The sequence below is a fragment of the Narcine bancroftii genome, chromosome 2 (assembly GCF_036971445.1).
Source record: "Narcine bancroftii isolate sNarBan1 chromosome 2, sNarBan1.hap1, whole genome shotgun sequence".
Taxonomy (NCBI): domain Eukaryota; kingdom Metazoa; phylum Chordata; class Chondrichthyes; order Torpediniformes; family Narcinidae; genus Narcine; species Narcine bancroftii.
Genome location: NC_091470.1, coordinates 352,294,698 through 352,319,737, shown reverse-complemented (window position 1 = coordinate 352,319,737; position 25,040 = coordinate 352,294,698). Strand labels below are relative to the sequence as shown.

The following is a 25,040-nucleotide window of genomic DNA, read 5'->3' as shown; positions in this document are numbered from 1 at the left end:
ATGTATGGGATTTGTAGGTCAATTGGGGTATTTGAGTGGCATGGGCTCTGGGCTAGAAGAGCCTGTTACCGCACTGTACCTATGTCTAAATTTAATATATTGCTTTGATCAGTTAGTTTTATGACAGTGAAGGGTGAACTGGTAAACTTAGACTGCAAGAAAATATTGATGTTTACCTGCCATTTCAACATGTTGATCTTGAACAAATATTTGCTTCAGTCTGTAATAATGGCCAGAGAGAGAAATAGAATTAAAGGTAACGATTAAAAGATCTGTGGAAGCAAGGGAAGACAATGTTTTATTTCCAAATGTTTAATTGCAGTATTCTAGACTATCCAAGATAAAATTTTGGATATATAGGTCAACACCACAGGCACAGTGGAGTGGCTAAAATGGAGGTATTTTGAGCGGCCTAGGTAACCTCAAGTTGTCCTGCCGTTCTTGTTAACTCCTTCCTAGTCAGCCTTGCACAAAGTTAATGAAAAATATATCATCCATTGATGTAGTGGAGAGGTAGCAGGTGAGATCTCTGATTATGACCAGATGAAAAAGAGTAGTGTAATGATAATGAGAAGAAGCTGGGTGGTGCTTGATATAGCCTATCCAGATCTGGTGATAAATATTTAAACCATTTGTACCACATTTGTCTAGATTTCCTTGCTTGGTACTTATCAAGATGTGAAAGCGTGGGTGGAGGTGAAGGAGTGATTGACCAGATTCTTTGCTAAAGAAGTGATTTGACATAAAACCATATATGACAGACATTTTCTGGATTCTTAGTACCCCAATAAACCTGTAAATCCCTTGAAGAAGGGCTCAGGCCTCAAATGTCAGCAATATATCTTTGTCTCCCATAGACGATGAAAAGACTGTCTGAGTTTCTTCAGCATTTCAGTGTGTTTTTCCTGCAATCACAGCAACTGCAGACTTTTGTGTTTCACTCAAACTCCCTGTAAACCCCCCCCCCCCCCACCCCAGGTGGCTGGCATCACAGTTTCCTTTCAAAATAACAGGGCAGAATTTTGTGATCACATTAGTCTTAAGCAGAAACCAAGATGAAGCAGAGCCTTATGGCAGTGTGTGGAAATACCTGGACTCTTCCGCTTCCCATCCCACCAGGTCACCCTCAACCATTCAAAACCAGCCCAATAACTGTTAACCTTTCCTTGGGTATGATTGCTGCCCTAGCTTCATCCTTTATGCAGATTCATAAGCCCCACTCACTAGAAAATGAATTGGCTGGCATTTGCTCTGTGAGATTCTGAGTACTTTAAATGAACTTGATCTTGCCAATCTGCAATACAACACCTTCTGTATTTTACTGATGGGAAATATTAGGCTGGATGAAATGGTTTCCCAGAAAAAAGAGATCTGGACGGATATGTCTTCATGCTGCCCACCTAATGATGTCTCCAGTGGCTATTTTGTACTATGCAGCTTTACAAAATGTTAGATATGCTTGTGGTTAATAAATTAGAGAATTTCACAAAATATATTCAACACTGCCCAAAGTGAAGTAGTAAGAACAGAAATATAGAACAGACTGGTATCTAAACACTGTTGATTTGCTCACTAATAAAAGTCTGTTTTTTACAAGAACAAAGATTTCCCAATATACTTGGCCGAGATCCAAAGATTTCTGCCCCATTTTATAAAACAATGAAGCAAACATTGCGACTTTGTTTCTCTTTTCTTTGTCAGCCAACACCATACAATCTCAGAACTAATGGAACTTAATCTAAACTGAAAAAGCAGGTCTGCTGTTCTTTTCCAGTGAAGGACACCTTGAACAAATTTCACCTCAACTGTAAAAAATGATGTATTATGAACATCATGGCATAAAATGAAACAAAAGGCAAAGTTAGGAAAAAGTTCTGACTCATTAAAGTCCCCATCTTCATCGTTGAACAGCAGTGCTTCATGTACTGTTCATTGTTCGTTGTCCAGTGCATACACCGATTTTACCGTCGATACTTTGGAACTTTTCTGCATGCTGATTATATCGGCACTGTTTTGTTCAGGCTCATTCTTGACAAAGATGTTCCTCACAGTGGACTGGAAGTTGTTAGTGACAAAACAGTAGACAATTGGGTCCAAGCAACTGTTGAGGCTACTGAGGGTCACTGTGATGTGGTACACGATTAGGCTGGTCTGCGGGTTGATATCAGGGTTGACATAGATCATGACCTGACGAACATGAAAGGGCGTGAAGCAAATCATGAAAATGACTAGAACAGTAATGAGAAGTTGGACAGCTCTCATTCGCCTTTCTCTGCTCTGCTGCATTAGGTTTCGTTTGGCAAGGGCACACATGATCCTCACGGTAAAGACCGTGATGATCAGCAAAGGTAGGAAATACTCAAACACCGTCAGAGCAAACAGCTTAGACAGACAGCAAGCCGCATACTTGATTGCCGTGGTAAGGATCGAGTAGGTGACAATAATGGCAAAGAGCCATATGAAGACACAAATCCCTTTGGCATAGTGGGGGTTCCTCCACTTGCGGGATGCTTCAACCTGGACGATAGCAAGGTATCTGTCCACACAGATACAGGTTAGGAACAGAATGCTGCAGTACATGTTCACAAAGTAGCTGAAAATGTGCACAAATGAGCACGTTGAGCATTTGCCACCACTGCAATACATTATTATCCTGGCCGGCAAGGAGAAACCCACCATCAAATCCGTGATTACCAGGTTTATGGTGTAGATGACAGATGTTGTTTTAGTCTTGGTGCGGAAGCAGAAAACGTACAATGCAACGCAGTTGAGGACAATCCCAACTACAAATATAAGGATGTTAATGATCATCAAGACTAGCCACAGACTGTAGTAGTCATTGTATAAGTCTTCGTCGAAATGTGCTAGTTTATGTAGATAAGATTCCTTGTCACTGTTATTTCCGTAGTCATGGCTACTTGTGGATATGTTGGCAAGGTTTTGTTCAACTGGTGCAGTCGGCATGGCTCAACTTTTAGTTGACCTGTAACAAGACAAAAATTGTTTTAGTGAAATTAGCAAATTAGTAGACACTTACCAAGTCAATCACATCAAAGGGTGAAATGTTGACAATTGCAAATGTGACAAATGCTCTTTCCATTGAGCAATTACCCCATTTCTAATTCAACTGAATGTTTTGGTGAGTTCCCAGTTGATTGGTAAAACTCAAAATCACCTCACTGGCCTCTTTATATATTCCAGATTTTTAGTTCTTTCATGGTAGTCTCTGCCTTGGCTGCCTTCTGTTATTATTACCCATTTCCATCTGAGCTGAATGGTTTGTTATGAGATTATGATAAATGTCACACTTTCTATATTTCCCTCTCTCCCTTTATCTATCTCTCCGCCTCTCACACCTTCTGTCCTGTACCCGGTCACCTCTAGAGTACCCTCCCCTCCCCCAGCTTCTTTCCCACTTTACATAAGTAATTTCATCTTTTTAACTTGGTTTTTCTGAAACTGAATTTCTCCATGTCTCTCCACCTCTTGCACCTTCTGTAATATATACTATCACCTCTGATACCCCGCATCCCAGCTTATTTTCCTCCATTTACATATATGTCTTGATAAAGAGACCTGACCCAAAACATTGACCAACTATTTTTACTCATGGATACTCTCTAACCAGTTAAGTTTCTCCAGCATTTTGTTGTTTGTTCTAATTTTCTTTCTGTCTCGAATTTTATGTTGGCCATCTTCTGGAGTAATGACACAGCTTCAATATAAGCAAAATTCTTCCAAATGTAACTCACAAGCAGTGATCAGTTTTGAAATGATAAGGACTGCTGGATAAATAAACCCCACTGTCCATGAAGGGAGCAGGGTGCCACCTCATTGTGGGAGGCTGATTGACAGATATGCATGGAAACATACTTCAACAATTAAACAATCTGCTGGATGAACCCCACGACAGGATTTTGTAGTTCACATTTAGTCATGAAATAGGTTTCCAATTCCTGATTACCTTCTTCTCCCCCTTCTGCTTGAAGATAAGGGGGATGATGCCCTTCCTCGTGGAGTCTGACATGTTTCCTGCCAGGTGCATTGTGTGGTGTACTTCCAGCAGGTCCTAGCCCACCCAGTCCAACAGAACTTGTGCAACTCAGCCATTGGTTCTGAGAGACTTGCTTGACCCAAAGTAACAGATAGAGTTCATCAGCTCCACCAGAGTAATTGTCTGATCCAGGCATGTGCTGAGAATAAAGAAAGTTATATTTACGGTTCCAGACTCTTCAGTCCAGGACAGTCCAGATAAGTCTGCCAAATGTCCTTGTCGAAAGGACATTGGGAATCATTTTTTAAATGAAAGTCAAAAAGTTTTATGGCCTCTCCTTACAACTTCATTTATTTAATTCCAGATTTAAATTGAATTTAAATCCCATTTGGGGTGGTGTAATTTAAAGCATTATTTTAAGATGCTTTCTCCTGATTGATGATTCATCAACTTGATGGCAATGTGTAGTGTGGATTGTGGAGGGTCATGTGACCTCTCTGGCTGGAACCTAGTCGGAAGTCACCTCACCTGCCAATCAAGGGCTAGATCTTCCCACCTGTGAGGCTGATGCGTGTTTGCCCCTTGCAGCTGTCGTGTGATTGGTCCTCCAGGTGCTAATTAATGGTTAGTTCTGCGCACAGTGTGGGCCCTTTTGTGAATTCCCTCTGCGTAAATCAGTGGTTCCCAACCTTTTACTTTCCACTCACATACCAGTTTAAGTATTCCCCATGCCATAAGTGTTCTGTGATTAATAAGGGATTGCTTAAGGTGGTATGTGGGTGGAAAGAAAAAGGTTGGGAACCACTGGTGTAAATAAAGACCACAGTTTGTTAATCACATGTGTCCAGTCTAGATTCTCTTTGAACCCATTGAACCTAATCTGAATACAACACAATGTCCCAATACCTCAGATTGTTCGACCTGAACAAATATTATTGCATATTTTAGAAAGGAGCAGAAAACCCATGGAATCCTGAAACATCACAATTTCCTATTAAGAAATGGATGAGTTACAACAGACAGAACTGTTGTGCCATACATTTTGGAAGAATTCATATCCTAGTCCTAGAGGTAATAGGTAATTGTGATGACATAACAGACTTACAGATGATGAAATGCAGCATGATTAGCGTATCAGTTAGCCCAACGTGGTTACAGCACCAGCGACTGGGGTTCGGATCTGATGCTGTCTATAAGGAGTTTGTATGTTCTCACTGTGTCTGCATAGGTTTCCTCTGGGTAATCCGGCTTCCTCCCATCCTTCAAAATGTACAGGACTTGTAGGTCAATTAGGTGTAATTGGGTGGCATGGGCTCGTGGGCTGGAATGGCCTGTTACCATGCTGTATGTCTAAATTTTAAAAAAGTTAAACAGTTGTATAGGGAAGGGATGTGGCTGTGACGTGACAGCACTGCCCCCTACCTAGTCAGAGGATAGATCAGTTGCCAATCAAGCTTTGGTTCCGCCACACCCATTTGTGCACACCTTGTCTTTGGCTCCATGTAAATCACCTGGACTGGACTCTCCAGCCTGCCTGTACTTGGCCTTGGGCCATTGGCTGTTGTAATTGGATTAACCTTCCTGGCACAAAGCCATTGGATCCTGCTAATGACCTAGGCTGGGCCATCCAGCACTATAAAGGTGCCATGTGTTCTTTGTTCTCCCTCTTTTGCCATCTTTGAGGGACCACCTTGTGCCACTTCAGGCTGAACAACGTGGAATGGGGCTGGTGAAACTGTTGGTGAGCTATGCACTAAGGAAGGTTGGGAGCATTGATTATTGTTCCTAAATAGCATAGAGCCATGCCTGCACAGTGTCAAGGGTAGTAGGCATTCTATTGACTTTTCCCTTGGTTTGTGTGTGTATGCAGTTTGTTCCCACGCTTGTTATTAGTTGCCTGTGTGTCTTTAATTGCTTACTGACTTTTGGCCACGATCGCTAATAAACTGTACATATTGTTTCACTGCCGCTACATTTTTCCATAGCTGCTGTAAATTGTGCACGTGTGTGTGTGCGTGTGTGTGTGTGTGTGTGTGTGTGTGTGTGTGTGTGTGTGTGTGTGTGTGTGTGTGTGTGTTGCAACTGCTACCATTCTCCCACATTTTTCCTTCAATAAAATCCTTTGCAACCAAAACTATGTGTCCAGAGTCCTTGCCTTTGAGACCCATCAAACCTGTTTCCTCACTCACAACAACAGCAAACTGCAAAAGGAACTCAGCATCCATGAAGGGAAATGGACAGTTAACATCTTGGTTTGGTATGGAGTGTTGGGAATGGTCAGTAGATGATAGTCAAAGCATATTGTGTCAAAATATGAGAACAGGTTACAAAGGCAAGTCTTCCATTCTCTTGGACATAGAAAATTGAACAATGCTTTAATTAGGAAGTTTATGAAAGAATTTGATAGGGTGGACTGGAATAAATTATTTCTTTTGATGGGAGATTCTTGGACAAATGGGCATAACTTTGCAATTTGAGTTGTCAGGTATGAAATCAAAATAAATTTCTTCACACAAATTCAAATGCAAATCCTGAACTTGATTTAAAAAAATTGTGGAAGCGATATGAACTGTAAATTTCAGAACGGAGATTGACTCATTTTTGTAAAATAAAGAGAGGGCTAAAACGCGAAAGATTGCTGACATTGTGACTGAAGTAAAAACACGCAATGCTGGAGAAATTCAGCAGGTCAAACAGTTACTTCATGTAGAAAAGATAAAGGTACATAATTAATGTTTCGGGTTTGAGCCCTTCATCAAGGTATGTGCAAAGTGTCGGCACAGGCTCGAACAAAATGGCGGAGATGGGGGGAGGGGCAGGGCAGGAGCCCAGTCCCACAGGCAGGAGGTAATAGGTGGATTAGGGAGGGAGGGTAGAGCAGCAAATAAAGGAGAGGGGGAATGGCTCTGTGAAAGGAGAGGGAAGAGGGTGGGAAGCTGGAGAAGACAGAGGAATGCGGAAGAGAGTGAGAACGGGGAGTGGTCTAGCAGAAACCAGTGAAGTTGATGTTATTGCCAACCAGTTGGAGTGTGCCCAGATAGAATATTAGGTGTCGTTCCTCCAATTTACCAGTGACCTTGGTTTGACAATACATGAGGCCATGGACAGACAGTGATTGATTGATTTTTGTTAGGCATGTGTGTTTACGAGTTATGTCCTAGATGAGAAGTTATCAGGCAAGGGATAAAAGACTGAAATGTCTGAATTATCTTCTTTTGTTTGTGTGCTCCACTTAAATCCCATTGACTTTTGACAATTTTCCAACTTCAAAAAAATCGAACTAAAGTCAACCTGTTTGAATGTGCCTTTGGCAACCTCTTACACTCTTTGTGATTTTTATAAAGAAGTGGAAAGATGGGTCAATAAAGTTTGGTGATGATATGAAGGTTGGAGGAGTTGGGAATGGTGTGATGATTGTTGTAGGTTACAAAAGGAAGTAGACAAGGATGCAGAGTTGGGCAGAAAAGTGGCAGATGAATTCTGTGAGATGATGTATTTTGGAAGGACAAACCAGAAGGCTGAGCACAGGATTAATGGTCGTATACTTAAGAGTGTGGATGAACAGAGGGACCTCGGGGTCAAAATCCATAAATCCCTCAAGGTCGCCGCACCGGTTGATGAGATAGTTAAGAAGTTGAGCTTCATTGATAAGGTCATGTTGCAATTCTACAAATCTCAGGTGAGATCACACTTTGAGGACCTGTATTGGGTTCAGTTCTGGTCACCTCATTAAAGGAAGGATGTGCAACCTATGGAGAGGGTGCAGAGGAGATTTATCAGGATGTTGCCTAGATTGGAAAATGTTTTGAGGCAAGGTTAGCAGAGCAGGGACTTTTCTCTTTGGGGTGAAGAAGGATAAAAGGAGACTCATTCAAAATCTACAAGATTCTAAGAGGTTTAGGCAGGCCAGCGCCTTTTCTTCCAAGGCAGGAATAGCAAACATATGTACAAAGTGAAGGGAGAAAAGTTTAGAGGAGACATCTCAGTAAGTTTTTTTTTACATAGAGAGTTGTGGGTGCTGGAATGCCTTGCCAGGAATTGGTGGTGAAGGCTAAAACATGAGGGGCATTTAAGAAACTCTAAGACAGGCACATGGATGAAAGAAAGATAGAGGGTGACAAGGTGGGGTTTAGTACTTTTTTTAGGAGGAACATATGGGTGGGCACCACATCGAGGGCCGAAGAGCCTGTACTGTGCTGTCGTATTATATGTTCTATATATTTATCTTTTTTTTGGTCTGATAATCAACTCTAAGTGGGTTTTAAAAATTTTATTATATTGATCAAGCTGGGAGATTCCTTTCTCCAGCTAGATTTAATTAGGTATTTTCATCATTTTTGTTATTTGGCATTGGTTTAACAGGCATTCCTAACATCGTCTATGGCTGGGCCCTTGCGGTCTGCCCATGAATGTAGAGTATTGGATACTGGAAATAGTAATGATTTCCAGCCTGGATTACTGATCTTTAGAATTGCTATTTGCCTGGCAAAAGCAGTTTGTAGCCAAGGTCAGTTTGTGCTACAGAGCAGAGAGTGCCCCAGCATTAGTAATGTCTCTAACAGAGCTTCACTTAAAAAACGCTCAGAAATCACTTTCAAGTTTGGTTGCTTTTGATTGCCAATCAGATTTTATTTGTTGCAGCTAAAGTTTAATTTTATTTATTTATTTTAGATTGAAAGGTTTTGTGCATTTCAAAATCGCAGACTTTCCTAAAAAGGAAATTAGATTTTTTTCTGTTGAACTTGCAGTTCCATAGCAACCTAAATGGTGCAATCTGTTCAAATCCACTGCTTCTGTTTACAGAGCAGTAAAATCTCCCAGAGGAGAGAAGGTTGCCGAATGTGACAACTTAGAAAAAAATTAAGAACTGAAATCTTTTAAATATAGGCCTTGTCATTCATTAAGCAAATATATCACTCTTCATGGTGCCAAGACTTGAAGAACAGACATATAAATCCCAATATAAGTTTGTGAGTATAAGCCAGGGCCGCAGTCGGACTATTTAAATGAGCCTCGGGGACACCCTATAAAATTCTTCCTCATTGTCAAGACTCATTCATGAAGAATGAACACAGATGATTTGTTGAAGGAAGCTGGTAATTGTGTACATTACTCCAGAACTAGTCAGCATGTAAAAAGATAATTGAGTATAGAATTACTCCAGAGCTTCAGTTCTTTCTAAAGATAGAGCTTCAGAACTTGTCCAAAACCTTAATTGTTTCCAGATAGAAGCAATTACACAATTTCTCCAATTTCTCAAGAACTCCAGTGCTTTCCACAGTAATAGAGGGTGCAGAGTTTCTCCAGAACAGGTAAGAATATTCCTGAGATAAGGCCTGAAATCAGGTCCCACTTAATAATCTCGGCAATGTTCCGGTCTGTCCATTTTGATAAGATTAATTTTGGATTGCCTGTCTCTCTGATACCAACTCTGAGGCTTCTCCTGCTCAACACCTAAACATTTATTTTTTTGAAACTTGTCCTTAATGAATGGCCATTTGCTCCATTGAAAATGAACAATTGCTCTTGCTGAATTCTAACACTTGAACCCATGCTATCCAAGTATTATTTCAGCTTCGTCCATATCTTAATTTTCAAGTGTCTGTAATTTTCTGCTAATTTCATAAAAACTCTTCAAAACTTGCTGCCCCACACTCTGCAATAACAAAACTTGTTATTTCCTCTCATCTTAAAAGGCATTGAAAACGAATGACTGAATTCTCTTTCAGCATCTCTCTATCATCTATTGTTCCTGTTTTGTTTTGCTGTTACCTATTACAATATAATTCCTATGAATATGGCAATATTTTGCCTCAAGGGTAGCCATGTTTGACTAATGATGCCCTTTATCCTCTCATACACATTGCTTTTTGGAGATATTATCCACAGGAGAGATATCTGCACCTTACTTTAATTAAACACTGTCTCATTTAATACCTGACTTCCTACCTCATCAAACTACCTTTCTCATAACTTATTGAATAAATTAACATTTTGTACAAGTTAACTGAATCTCTATATTCAGCATACACTAAAAGCTCCATCTGATCAGTTAACGCCCTCTATAGCAGTCTATTTGATGGCTTAATCTTCATAATATGCCCTTTTAAGTGTTCCATTCAACTAGGTTCTGAATTTCAAATCCATGTCTGATCCATCATCGAGATCTCCACTTCGAAACATACGACATCTTTGTTTCTTCTTCAGTCTCCATCCAGAATGTCTTGAACATATACAACTCCAGCCCCTGTCACACACACTCCTTTTTCCCCTCACCTGTCTGGCAGAAAAGACATGAGTTTGAAAATATGTAGTACCAGATTCAATGACAGCTTCTTTCCAGCCATTATCACACTCTTCAATGGGCCTCCAACACACAAAAAGCAGCCTCAACGCAAACCTTGCACTGGTTCAATTACACTTTTCACTGTAACATGAGGTTCTGCACTTTTGTTGTACAGTACTTGGTTATGAAGTGATCTGCCAGGATGGCGCGCAGAATAAAGTTTTTCACTGCATCTTAATACACGGAACAAAACTTAATTGAATTCAATTCGAACTTCCTCCACAGTTTCCTTTTTCTGTGTCCTTGATGTGTTCAAGGTTTGTCCACTCTAATCTCATCAACATCTCCTTGGTCTCGGGGTCTGCACCCTCAATAATTTTTGGCCCTTATGTAAATCTTGATCTATGCTGCACCTCCATTGATAGTTAAGTCTTTAACCAATTTTGTTTAATTCAGTGGAATATCTCTTGCTAAACTTAGCTATCTTACTATTGTTGAATAATAAATGGAAAATAAATGATTTTGTTGGGAACACATGATCTCAGAGTCATCAGACAAGGATGGTCCTTTTTTCGTCTGACAGACTATTTTCTACCTTGCTATAACCAGACAGTGGCTCTGGGACACCTCCTCATACCTACACCTGGACCATGAACCTAACAACAAAAACAGACCACTGGGTCTCATATTATCACAGATCTAATCACATGAGGCAATCTCCCCTCTGTAGCCTTCAACCTGATGTGAAAGTTTCCCCCCATTTTTCAGTTCATTTTATTTGTGTGGGACGGTGCCTTGAAGAGAGCAAATTTAACAACCTGCCCGCAGGATTTGAAATGAAGAAGCCAGGTTTGGAGTATGAGGCCAGGTTTGGAGTAGGAGAGAGTCTGTGGCTGGGGCATTGCGAACTTGGATGGGGGGGGGGGGGGGGCAGTCAGGCAGTCTGCAACCTGTACATCATGAACTCTGGTGGTATGTGGCCAGGGCGAGGATCTGTGGTTGGGGGATTGGGAGCTCTGGTGGGCATACGGTCAAGGCATCAGGAGCTCAGATGGGTGGGCGGCCGAGGTGAGGTTCGTGGTCGGGGTATTGGGAGCTCAGTTGGGCGGGCAGTCTGGACCAAAAATAGGGGGTTGACTTTTACACAGGAACAAGAATTACACAAGTATATATGGTACATAAAAACATAAAGCATATTTTATAATTTCAGTCGGTGCACCCCCTTAAATGAGCTGTGGCCTCCTCCATGAATGGCTGCTTGAGATAGATAACATAGAGACTGGAGTGATAGATATCATGTACAAGGAGAAGAAATTTACTTTAATTCAGGCAATATGTTTCACATAGACGTCATGCGCTGAAGAGTGCAGTAATGCTCTATATATGAATGTCAGGCCAGGATGGGGATCTTTTGGTGAAATTATGGCAAGGCGCAAAATGGATTTATAACTGCCAACTTTAATATACAAAGTGGAAGGGTCTTATTTACAACACAACCAGCGATGTTAGTCAGATGGACTGAATGGTTCTTTTATGTTGTAAATAAGTGGTAAAATTAAAGTGGTGAGACATCACTAATGATTTTAAAGTATCAAAACTAAATTGGTTTACATGTTCCTAATTTGGAAATTTGTGTCTATGAAACTCACCTGTTACTGTCTCCCTGGTGGAAGCATCCTATTTGGCATTCAGATTGATTCCAAAGATTCCAGGACATTGACCTTACAGAGTAGTTGAGGTGATTAATATAAACAATTTACAATTTTAAATAGAGAATAATATGTGTTCTGTTTCCTGCACTCCCTTTAAACACTCCAAGGCACTGTTTCCTAATTCTCTTCAAGCTCACCAGGACCCCATCTCCCTCACTCAGTTTCAACAGCTGCTTCCTTTAAACTCGCTAAGTTCACTGGAATATCAATTATGTCTAAAATAAATTGAAATCAGTGTATAGAAACACAACTTGTTGGAGGAAGTCAGCGAGCTAAGCAGCATCAGTGAGAGAAAAAGAATGGTCAACATTTTGGGCTGGAACCTTTAATCAAGAATGGCGTGAAACACAATCATTCTTTTTCTCTCACTGATGGTGCTCAACCAGCTAAGTTCCTCCAATATATTGTTGATTTTGCACCAGATTCCAGGATTTGCAGGCTCTCCTGTGTGAGGTAGCACTGTGTCTGAGAGTATTAACAGTAGTTACCTCCAATAGTGTGGGAAATTTACTCCATCAAAGTCCCATTGGTGTTGGAATTGAGAGTTGTACTGTAGTTTATTGAGTCTTATGCTAAAGTTCGATCAGAGAAGTGTGATTAAACCGAATGATTCAGTTGACTGAACCAATGAACATTAGCCGTAGTACAAGGTAGTGCATTTAAACAGGCAATAAGTGCAAGGCCTGATGCGTTTGATTTGGCCTGAGCTCTGGACGCAGAATGAACAATTAGCAGGAGTGAAATATGAAAGTCTGCAAAAGCAGACCGGGAAATGCTGGAGGAACTCAGCTGAACTCACAGAGTACATAGAGCACGAAGATACATGCATATTGCTGACATTTTGGGCCTGAGCCATTCTTCAAGGTATAAGCATAGAAGAACAGGAAGGCATCAGAATAAAGACTGAAGAATCGCAGGGGGAGGAATCCAGACCAAAAAATAAAGTGTTACTTGAATATCGGAGGAAAGGAGAGAATTGATTTTTGACTCTGTAAATGGAAACAGAAAAGGGAAGACATAGAGAGAGAACGCAAGATGGGAGAAAGGTGACGGCGGGGGGATAACCTCAGAAGTCAATGTTAATGTCATCCAGTTGGAGGGTGCCCAGAAGGAAGATGAGGTGTTGTCCTTTGTATATGAGAAAATCCCACAAGTTAGAGGAGGCTGTGAACAGTTCAGCTCGCCATTGTCACAAGGTGTCTCTGATAGAGTCATTGATCAATGAATTAAATACATTTTTAAATTTAAATTTAATTTTAATTTGGATATATAGCATGGTAATAAGCCCTTTGGCTCATGTGCCCGTGCTGTCCAATTACACCCAAATGATCTACCACCCCACCATAGGTTTTGAAAAGTGGGAGGAACTGGAGCACCTGGAGGAAACCTGTGCAGATATGGGGAGAACAGACAAATTCCTTACAGACAGCATCGGATTCGAACCCTGGCCACGATCGTTGACTGTAACAGCGTTGTGCTAACTGCTATGTTAACCAGCTGCCTATTTATATGAGAATAGGCTAATTAAAATGATCATAAATATAAATATTAGTTAAAAGTACACTTATGTGCACTTAGCTTTTTCAGTGATCCCATTCAAATGAATTGGGTCATGATTATTACATTAGCCAATCCTGGTGGAAAATTGAAGGCTGGATGTAAAAGGAGAAGTCAAGTGGTACCTCAGCTCGGTTTCAAGCTCTGTATTTGGCCACACATTCGTGGTCATCTGAGAATAGCTGAGCAACCAATGGCAGAGAGTGGGCTGTTCCCCTGAAATATAAGGGGCTCTCAGTTGGTTCATTTGATCCTTAACAATTTCTAATCATGTTAACTGTTACACTGGCAAAGTCTCCAATGAGTCAGCTGAAATATGTGGGCACTTCTTGCGCTTTAATTCGTTTTTTTCCTCTATTTCCCATGTAGTGGACTATCTTTTGTTACTATAATTAGTATGTGGCCTTTGTGGGAAAGTAAGCACAGCCTCAGTGGGAACTGAGGCTCCAGATTAACTGTCAGGGAAGTACTGATTTCTCAACATGTTTACAAATGCACATTGAGATTGCCATGTGAATTAATTTTCTCATCGCCCCTCTTATGCCTGCTGACAAAATAAATGTAAAGAGGAAATAGCTATTCTTTTTAAAATGTTTAGATTTTGTAATTGTCTGTGACTAATTGAGTTAGGGTTTCTTGAAAGGATAATCTAAAAAGAATTCTCTATCCTTTTCCTGATCTTAACTACATTGTACTCAATTGTACTATCTTGGCCTATCTGTTTCCAAGGATCTGATGATGTTGTGTCCAAATTGATTATGGAGAAATTACCTATAGAAACTTGCCAATAGATTTTATGCACGTATTCAGTTAAAATCTTGGCCTCTAATATAAGCCATTGGAAAAGAATTCCCAAATTATCCACTATTTGCTCTTCTATTGATCATGTGTCCTATTAATAGATTGTTCAAACAAAAGACATTTTTAGAGTTTTTGTATCTCCCATGTTGTGAGCTATTAATATCTCTGCACAGCTGTTGGTGCTCACTCTCTTTGCTTCAGAGACGCAATTTTATGCTTCACTGAGCAATGACAAATAGTTACCAACTATTTTTATTTTATCCATCTCCCTCCGCATAGAAGCAATTTGCTTCCTTTGGAACGAAAGATGGGAAAATTCCTAAGCAAGCCAAAGTTTACTTGATTGTCCAACATGATTGCATTTTAAACTGATTGCCTCAAATATATCATTATCTTCTGTCTGTCCTGTTTATTTTTTTCCAAAGAAGCACTCTTAGATTGCGTTGAGTGGTTCAAGAGATCAATAAAGCAACATTTGTTATTACGGGTCATGGTTATGCAAAAAACGTTGGTAGTCACTCAATCTTATGACTTGGACAGTGAAAGGTTCTTCCTGCAGACCCAGTCACTATTTCTCAGTGAAAGTCTCAGCAAGTTAATGCATACTTGAAGGTTAGTATGGAGTGGATGGACATAAGGACCTGTGAGCAGATGAACAAAATGACCCTGAGTTACTACTCTGTGCAAATGGGGAAGTCGCAAACTTGTTAACTAATTTTCACTGATGTCTTTCTGGATGTGTATTGCAGCTGTTCATCATGTGGAGCCCACTTATGGACAGGATATTACTGAAACTTCACAGCATTTAAAATGAGGAGTTTGCCGATCTTTTTCCACTGAGGTTAGGTGAGACGAGAACTAGAGGACCTGGGTTAATGGTGACATGTTTAAAGGGAACATCAGGGGGAATTTCTTTCTGCAGAGAGTGATGAGAGAATGGAAAGAACTGCCAGTGGTGAATATGGTCTTGATTTTGACATTTAAGAAAAATTTAGTTAGATACATGGATGGGAAGGGTATGGAGGGCTATAGTCCAGCTGCAGATCAATGGCACCTGCTATGCCATAAATGCTCTGTGCTCTGTGTAAGGGATTACTTAAGAAGGTATGCGAGTGGGATAAAAAAGGTTGAGAACCATTGGACTAGACAGAATAACAGTTCATCACAGTCTAAATGGGACAGAGAGAATTTTTATGTCCAATAATGTTCTCTGGTTCTATCTAATATGGCATAGGATCTGCCATTCATTAGAATGGAGAATTTGTTTATAGCTATAAGGAATGAAAGGAAAAGTAAAAATAAAGTAAGTTACATTTAAAAAAAATGTAAAATTAAAAAAAATTGTTTGATAATAATAATGAATTTATCATATCCATAAGTTCAATGCACAGTTGTCTGAAATTCTTACTTTTTTCGGCCAAACAGGTACGTAAGATGCACCAACTACAATGGTAATACATTAAATTATCCCAGAATGGAAAGAGATAATTAATGTAAAGCTTGCATTTATTTAAAATACTTTTTCAATACTCATGGGTACTTCGGGGATATTTGAGGACATTAGTTTCCAAATATCCCAGGCTGAGGCATGGGACATGGCTTTGCGCAGGGGGCCTGTGCTGGTCTGTCCATGAGACCACACAAGGCCCTGCCCAGAATTTCAGAATGAAAGATTATCCTAGTGAGCAGATGAGATTGATACAATGCCAATACATAAAATCGAGGTCCATGGCTAACTCCAAGTGATTCAGTAGGCTGAGGAATGGCAAATAGAGCTTAATTCGGAGAATTCCAAATTCTTCTGCACTGGAGAACGCTTCAGGAACAAAGTTCACCGAAAGTAGTGACACAAGATCACTGGGTGGCAAAGAAGGCATTTGAAGAACTTGCCTTCATTTGTTAGGTCACGGAGTACAGGATATGTTACAGCTGTACAAGACATTGGCAATGCCACATTTGGAATGCTGCCTGTGGTTCCAGTTGCCCTACCAAAGGAAAGAAGTCACTAATCTGGAAAGGGAGCAACCAACAATTAGGTACAAATGTCTATTAGGCTTGGAATATTGACTCGATTTCTCTTTTTGCTGAGGATTTCCGATGGTTTTTGCTTTTATTTACGACTTTAAGCAGCTGGAATCTTTTGTTGTTTCGACGGTTGAGAAGCCTGTCTGCTCCAGCCTTTGGCTTTTTGAGAGCAGTAGATGAGAAAATAGCATTGTCCCACAAAGGTTCTCAAAGAAGCCAAAGAAATGATCACTTGAAGGAAGGTCTTCATCCCTTTAGCAGTATCTCTTCAAACAGAATGAATAATCCTCACTGTTACCTAATTTTCTGATTTTCAAGTTCCCTCATGTCTACTTTCAAAAATGTTTAAAATGGGATGATTAAAAACACAATGCAGGAGAAACTCAGCTGGTCAAACAGTGTACTTTATACAGCAAAGATAAAGATACATAACCAATGTTTCAGGCTCAAGCCCTTCATCAATGTATGATTAAAAAGTATGTGTTGGCCTAAACTGAATGCCAAATGTAAGAAACATAGGGACCAAAGAAAAGACAAAGCTTCCTGATGAAGGGGCCAGGCCCAAAACATTGATTAACTTTGGCTTCCTAGTTCAACTAAATCTTCTCTCAGCCCCTGTGCCTGAGAATTAAAAATGCAGCCAATCCAATCTATCCTTGCAGCTAAATTTTTCCTGCCCACATTGTTGCAGAAACTCAACGGGAAACGCCACATCCACAGGAAGTAAGGAATTTCTACGGATGCTGCATGACCTGCTGAGTTATTCCAGCACTTTTTGTGCATTGCACTAGACCCCAGAATCTGCAGATTTCCTTGCTTATGATCTAAGAAAGGATACATTTTTGTAAGAAGGAATGCAATTTTGTTTCAGTATATTCCGCTTCCTTCTGGTAAAAATGTCACATCATGCTTAAACACATTCCTTCTCAGGTTACTTTGTGAGATGCTGGGGATTGTCCTCTGAGGCTGAGTTTACAGTGTTTTGAACAATGAGGTTTAATCCCACTGAAGCAGAATGCAGAATTCTTACAGTAAAAAAAAGCTGCTGGGGGAAAACCATCAGGAGGAGAAAAGAAGTTGTCGACGTTTTGGGTCTGAGCCTTTCATCAAGATTCCATTATTTGTAATCTCTTGTGTGTGCAGAAGTCTTACGGGACTTGATTCAGAGATAATGCTTCACCTGGCTAGGGTATCTAGAAGCAGAGGTTACAGACTCAAAATAAAGGGATAGGCAATTCAGGGCAAAGATGAGAAGAAAAAACACATAATGCTGGAGAAACTCAGCAAGTCAAGCAGTACCCTTTATAAAGATACATCAATGATGTTTCGGGCTTGAGCTCTCGATCAAGGCTTGGAAAAATGTCAGCAGGCATTCAAGCAAAAGACTAAGGTGGGGGGGGGGTGTGGTTGAAAAGGCAGAGGTGATCGGTGGAGAAGAGAGGGAGAATACAGCAGCGATCAAGGCGAGAGGGAGGGAGGGAGGAGAACTGGAAAAGGAAAGGGAAGGAGGGAGGGGGAAGAGGAGAGCAGGTTAGCAGAAACCAGAAAAGTCGATGCTAATGCCATCTGGTTGGAGAGCACCCAGACGGAAAATCAGGTGTTGTTCCTCCAATTCATGGCTGGTCTTGGTGGGATAGTACACAAGGCCATGGACAGACACAGAATGAAATGGGTGGCTACTGGAAGGTCCCTGTCACTGGTGCGGACAGAGTGAAAGTGCTCAGTGAAACAATCTTCCAATCTGCGCCCAGTCTCTCTGATGTAGAGCAAGCCACAAAGGGAGCACCCGATGCAGTAAATCAATCTTGCGGATATACATGAAGTGTTGCTTCACTTTAAAAGCCTGTTTGGGGTCCTGGACCGTTGTGGGGTGGGGGGGGGGGGGTGGTGGGGGTATGGCGCAAGTGTTGCACTTCTGCAGCCACAAGGGAAAGTGCCGGGAGGGGATCAGTGGGGCGGGATGAGTGCATGAGGGAGTCTCAGAGGGAGCCATCCCCATGGAAAGCAGAGAGAAGAGGAGAAGGAAAGATGTGTCTGGCAATGGGATTCTGTTGTAAGTGCCAGAAATTCCGGAGGATCATGTGTTGGATGTGGTGGCTGGTAAGGTGATAGATGAGATCTATGTTTGTTGCATTTGGGGGCGGGGGTGGGTGGGGGGCATGGCGGATGAGTGGGAAATGAAGGAGATGGGAGTGAGGGCTGAGCTGATGGTGGTGGAGGGGAAACCATAGTTGTGGAAGAAAGGAGACATTTCAGAAGGTCTGGAATGGAAGACCTCATCTAGGGAAAAGATGCAGTGGAGAAGGAGAAGTTGAGAGAAGAGATAGAATCCCCACCCCCCATCTAGGGTAAGTGCAGGCAAGGCAGTTGTGGGAGTTGGTGGGCTTGTAATACGTCAGTGGAAACTTTGTCTCCCGAGATGGATAAAAATAAATCCAGAGATGGACCAGGCGAGTCTGCGATCAGGGTGGAAGTTGGCCGCCAAGTGGGTGAAGTTGACAAGCTATTCATGGGTGCTGAGGCAGCCCTGCTGTAGTCGTCGATATACTGGAGGAGAAGTTGAGGGGTCTTGCCTGTGTAGGCTTGCAGCACGGATTGCTCCATAAAGTCCATACGTAGGCAGGTGCAGATGGGACCTATATGGGCACCCATGGCCACTCCTGGAGGAAGTGAGCTGAGTCAAATGAGAAGCTGTTTAAAGTGAGGACAAGTTCTGCCAGGCGGAGGAGGGTAGTGGCAGAGGGTGACCAGTCGGGTCTCTGGTCCAGAAAGAAATGAAATGCTTCTGTATGGGGGATGGAGGGATTCGACATCCATTGTGAAGATGAGGCAGTCCAGTTCAGGGATTCTGAAGTCATTAAGGAGATGGAGATCATGTAAGGCATCGTGGATGCAGGTGGGGGAAGGATTGGTCCAAGGGAGAAATTATAGAGCCAAGATAAGATGAAACTAGTTCAGTGGGACAAGAGCAAGCAGAAACAATGGGTCTAGCCAGATGGTTAGGTTTGTGTATCTTGGGTAGAGGGTAGAAATGAGCAGTGTGGGGATGAGAAACAATGAGGTTGGCGGCTGTTGAAGGCAGGTCACCAGAGGTGATGAAACTGCTGTTGTACCAGCATGGTAGAGGTCAGTGCACCAGACTACAACAGCACCACATCCCCTATCCGCGGGCCCAATGGTAAGGTTAGGATTGTTGCAGGGAGAGTGGAGGGCAGAGCATTTGGAGGAAGTAAGATTAGTATAGGAGAGGGGAGTGGTGAAGTTGAGACAGATAATGTCTCGGCAGCAGTTGGAAATAAAAAAAGTCCAGAGCAGGCAGCTGGCCAGGATGCGGTGACCAGGAGAAGGAAGAAAGCTCACAGAGGGAGAAGGGGTCTTGGATGGGGGGTTTAGAGAGTCATGGTCATGGAAGTAAGTCCGGAGGTGGAGGTGTCGGAAGAAGAGTTCACCATCGTGGCGTGCCTGGAACTTATTAAGATGTGGACAGAGGGGAACGAAGGTAAGGCCTTTGCTGAGGACTGTGCACTCCTTCTCAGAGAAGGGATAGTAAAGACCAATCAAGATGGGGGAGGATGGAGGGAAGAGGTGAAGGGTTGGGGGGAGTTGGTGGGGGAGGAAAGAAGGGAAGAAAGAGGAGGGTGTGGGAGGTCAGAGTGAGTGGAGTTAAGGGGGTAACCAGAGAGGGGGGATGAGGCCTGAGGTTTAGAGGGTTGGGGAGAAGAGGGGGACAGAGAGGTGGAGTAGGGAGAGGCATAGAAGGAAGAGAAGTGTAAGGAGTAGTGAGGGGGATGAGTAAGTGGGGATCAAGCAGTGAAATCAGGACTACAGTAGGAGCCTATTTCGGGAGACACGTGGATGGAGTCTGGGTGAGAAGCTCTGGCCCGAGGCCGGACAGGGCTCAGGTGAGAGTCAGTGGCGACAATGTCAGGAGTCTTGCAAGTAGGTGGATGGAATCAACATTGGAGTCTGGATTAGTGTATGTGGCTGTGGCGTCGGGAACTCCATCTGGTTGTAGTCCTATACTTACATGTCTGACCATGGCCTTATGTAATATCCCACCAAGACTACCCGCAAGTTTGAGGAACAGTTTTCTGTCTGGGCACTCTCCAACCAGATTGGCATTAACCTCGACTTTTCCGGTTTCTGCTAACCTGCTCTCCTCTTCCCTCCCTCCCCTCCTAGTTCTCCTTCCCATCTTCCCCTTCCCTTCACCTAACCATCTCTCCCCTCTTGATCATGGTTGTCCCCTCCTTCCCTTCTCCATCCATCACCTCCTGCCTTTGTGACCACACCTCCCCCACCCCTCCCCTACTCTTTTGCTTGGACACTTGCCGACATTTTTCCATACCTTGATGAAGGTCTCAAACCTGAAATGTTGGTTATGTATTTTAACCTTTGCTATATAAAGCACAACAGTACAGCTAAACATTGCTCAAACTACATCATCAAGTTTACTGATGACATGACCGTGGTGGCCCTGAGTCAGCATACAGAGATGGGATGTAGTCATTAAGGGACTGGTGCAGAGCCAACAACCTGCATCTGAACGTTAAAAAAAATGAAAGAGATAGATATCGACATCAGGAGGGTCGGAGGGACCTTGCTCCACCACTGAAGTAATCAAGCATATCAAATTCCTTGGAGGGCACTTAGAGGGGAATCTCACCAGCTCCATCGTCAAGAAAGCCCAGGCACTACTTTCTATGAAGAGTGAGAAAAGTTCATCTCCCAAACACCCCCCCCCCCCCGCCCCCCCACCATCCTCACTATGATCTACAGAGGATGAATCGAGAGCACCTTGTGCAACTCTATCACTGCCTGATTTGGAAGCTGAACCTCCTTGGACTGCAAGATCCTGCAGAAGATAGTGAAATCAGCAGAAAAGATCATTGGAGGCTCTCTTCCTACCATAGACAATACTTGATGCAGGCAAAAGGCAATAAACATTGTGAAGGACTCCACACACCCCTCAAGTAAACTGTTCTCCCTTCTACCATCTGGTAGGAGGTTCCACAACACATGGGCCCTTATGTCCAGATTGGGCAACAGTTTATCCCCCAGGCTATCAGACTCCTGAATGTGGATAGAGTACCGTGGTACCAGCGAGTTCCAGTATATGTCTTAATATTTAATATTTTAATGTGTTTAACTTCTATTTTAAATTATATTTATGTAAATATATATCAAAAATAATAAGTAACAAACACATTAAAAAAATAAATACAATTGTTTTAAAAACTGTGAAGTCCACCAGCATTGAATCCCTGACCATCAGAGCCCAGATGCAACAGGTGGGACACATCATCAGAATGGACAACCATCGTATGCCTCACCAGCTGCTCTTTTGCGAACTGAATACCAGAATGAGATCTCAAGGTCGTCTACACACGCGCTATAAAGACGTTGTGAAGAAAACCCTACGCTACTGTGGCATCAAGTCAAGAGAACTAGAAGCTACAGCTGCTGACAGATGCCGTTGGTGATCCCTGTGCTATGAAGCCTATGCTAGTTTTGAAGACAGGCACTGCCAAAAACTGATGGAAAGCCATGAATGGCATCACAGAGCAGCGGCCACATTTGTTACAAAAATGGACTTCCAGTGTCCCCATTGTGCTTGTCTCTGCGCTTCCAGACTGGGACTGCAAAGTCTCCTTTGAGTCAACAGTTGAACAGCACAACAACGTGTCTTCTTCATACTGAAGGACAACCAATGCTATGCAAGTATGCTCCATAGTCCTGGAGAAATGCTATCCTATAGCGAGTTGTGAACGAGCGCAGCAAAAAGTCTGAGACAACAGGTTGAGAGCTCGAGTGTCATAACTGCTTTAATTTGAATTTTGCGCTGCTGCCTTTGAGCCAGTCTCTGGTCCCGCTCCCTGCATTCCAGCACTTGCTTCGTGATTACGCAAGCATACAGCGCCCCTCCAGTCTGGACCAGAAGATCCCTCGATGCTATTTTTGCTAAGGCTGCCCTGCTGACCATGCGTGACAAGCGGGGCCGGTTCACCGCTACAGATATGTGCATCACCACAATCTCGTCTTTACCATGCGAGCATGGTATGATGATAAATAAAGGTGACTTGACTTGCTTGATCGAAGGATATTGTTTGACCTACTGAGTTTTTCCAGCATTGCGCTTTTTTACTTTAACCACGGTGTCTGCAGATTTTCGTGTTAACCAAAGCTGAGAAGAAATTTCTTTAGCCAGAGGATAGTAAACTCCAAAAATCTGGATGCCAGAAATCCAGACCACTCGAGTATCCGGACTTCTCGAAAACTCTCAAACTTTTTAAAGTTAGCGGGCTATGGTGTTCGTGTGTTCATGTGTAAGCATCACATATGCACAGATCGCAAAAATGAACAGATAAATATTTATGTTTTTTCGTACTTTGTATTTTATATGAAAAATGTTTTGCTAATAAACTATCAAAGTTTACCTGTTCATCTCTTTATTCTACTTAAAGTTGAATGTCAAAAGTACTGCCCGAGACTGTGGAAAATCCAAAAATCCGGACCGACTCAGTCCTCAAGCAGTTTGGATTTCAGGGCTTTTACTAAAATTGTATCTGGAATTCATCATCCAAGAGGTTTATGAATGTTCAGGGACTGCGTATAATCAGGATGTGTTGATACATTTTTTATGATGGAAATTAAGGCTCATGAAGTTAGTGCAGAATAGTTGTACTGAGACAACAGATCTGTCATGATCTTATTGGGGAGCAAAACACGAGGGATCAAATAGCCACCTCTTTTTTAAAAAATATGTTATAAAGTTTTTCAAACTGTAAAAAATAGCTTTAAAAATATTTTAAGATACATTGTTGAATTTTTGCCAAGTGTACAAATGAGGAATGTCCAAGTTAAAATTTCCTGTTATATGGACTGAAGTACAGATAGAAAATTTGATTTGTGAGCAATCTAGCCAGCCAACCAACACATAGTACCACAGAATAAACACAATACAGATGCAGAGTTGCAGATAAAGACCAGTTCGAGCAAAGGCAATATTATTTTACTGGTGTCAGGTTTGTTCTTGCAGCTGATAACAGCAGGAAAGAATTGCCTTTGGATCTGGTGGTGTGTGAACTCACTCCCATGAATTTCCCTGACATAATCTTCCTGGGCTGGATGAGTCCTTCTGTTCAAATCCAGCGCCAAGTGTAGATGGAGTGGGTGGAGGTGAGGGTGGTTTGTGCGATGGTTGGAGCTGCATTCGCAACTCTTTAGTATCTTGAAATGTTGGGCAGACCAGTTCCCATACCACACAGTGATGCACCCTGACAGGATAGTGTTATGGACCCAGAGGACCCCAAAACTCAGCAGCAATAGAAATTCACTAAGACAAATGGTTACTTAAACAAAAGTTGCTTTTAATGATTTTTAAGCATGAAAACAGGATCAAACATTACTATTAACTTAACTTAACCTAACTTAACCCCCTTCTAATTCTAAGTGCACAAATGTGTGTAAGTTCAGAAAAGTTCTTTAATTCACCGTCAAATCTCACTTCTCACTCCTCCAAGTTCACTGGTTGCAGGCAATTCTTAGACTGTGCACAGAATTTAACATTTATGAATTTCGCCAGGCTTTGGTGCTTGAAAAGTAAATGGTGACCGCCCAGGAAAGTTCTTGTTGGTTTTCAGCAAGACATTTGTTTCTCCTTGGACACCCACAACTGATTCCTTTCGATCAGCCACTTCAGTATTTTACAGAAGAAACTTGACCCATCAGGGTTCTCCAGATGATAACCTCTTTCTTTCAGGTCACCACAGAGTTCCTTTTATTTCCCCCTTATTTCAAGTGAAACATTATACAGCCAGTCATCTCCTCTTTGACCTGGCTGAACTAAAAAGTCACACCCATCTTCAAAATGGGGTTTTTCCACAAGCTTGCCAGCGTGTCATGTTCCAGTCCCAGCTGCTGCTGCGCTATTGAACTGAATTCTCTCTTTCTCTCTTACTCAGAAAAAAACCACGTGACCCTCTTAGAACAGCACTCTGCACTCAGACAAACTGCGGCACCAGACCTAATCTTCTGAGTTCATTGATCTGTTGCAATAATCCATTGCTCCACAGCATGTCCAATTAACACCTACTTGAGAAGTCCTTATAGGCATCCTTCAAAGTTTTTGCAAAGGCACTCGGAGCCTGGACTGTCTGGCTTGAGCAGGACTCTGGCATCTGTTTTGAAGTGTTTGCATGTGACCAACACTAAAAAACCTGCCCCAATTTATCTCCTTTAAAACATATCTATATACAATATAAAATATAACATAATCTGTCACAATAGTTTCAATGGTGCATCTATAGAAGATGTTGAGGGATGCAGATAACATCCCAAATTTCTTCAGGCTGCACTTTCTTGGTCATCGTGGACTTGAGAAGGTCATTGGAGATGTTTGTTGAACCTTTAGCAGACTTAAACTTTAGAATATGATTAGCAGTGATTTTCTAAAATCACATAATTATTAGCAGACACACTTTGAAATAAATAGCCTGATTACTAAATGGTGAAATATTTTTGGATTTTCTACAGATTCACAGTTATTTTCTTCCACAGCCTTTTAATGTGAAGAAAGCAAGTAGATAAAGATCCCTTTAATGGAATAAGAAATTCTAAAACCTCTCAGAGCCAATGAAGTACTTTTGAAATGTCGTTATCACTT

General features: G+C 41.9%; 1 protein-coding gene across 1 annotated transcript in view; it reads right to left on the bottom strand.

Annotated features, from left to right (window-relative positions):
- Window positions 1-985: 985 nt before the first annotated feature.
- LOC138752818 (G-protein coupled receptor 20-like) overlaps window positions 986-25,040 on the bottom strand; it is a 42,595-nt gene continuing 18,540 nt past the window's right edge. The window contains exon 2 of the mRNA XM_069915450.1: window positions 986-2,983. Within this exon, the coding sequence (XP_069771551.1) occupies window positions 1,930-2,964 (1,035 nt within the window). The 5' untranslated portion in view covers window positions 2,965-2,983 and the 3' untranslated portion in view covers window positions 986-1,929. The remainder of the gene's footprint in view (window positions 2,984-25,040) is intronic.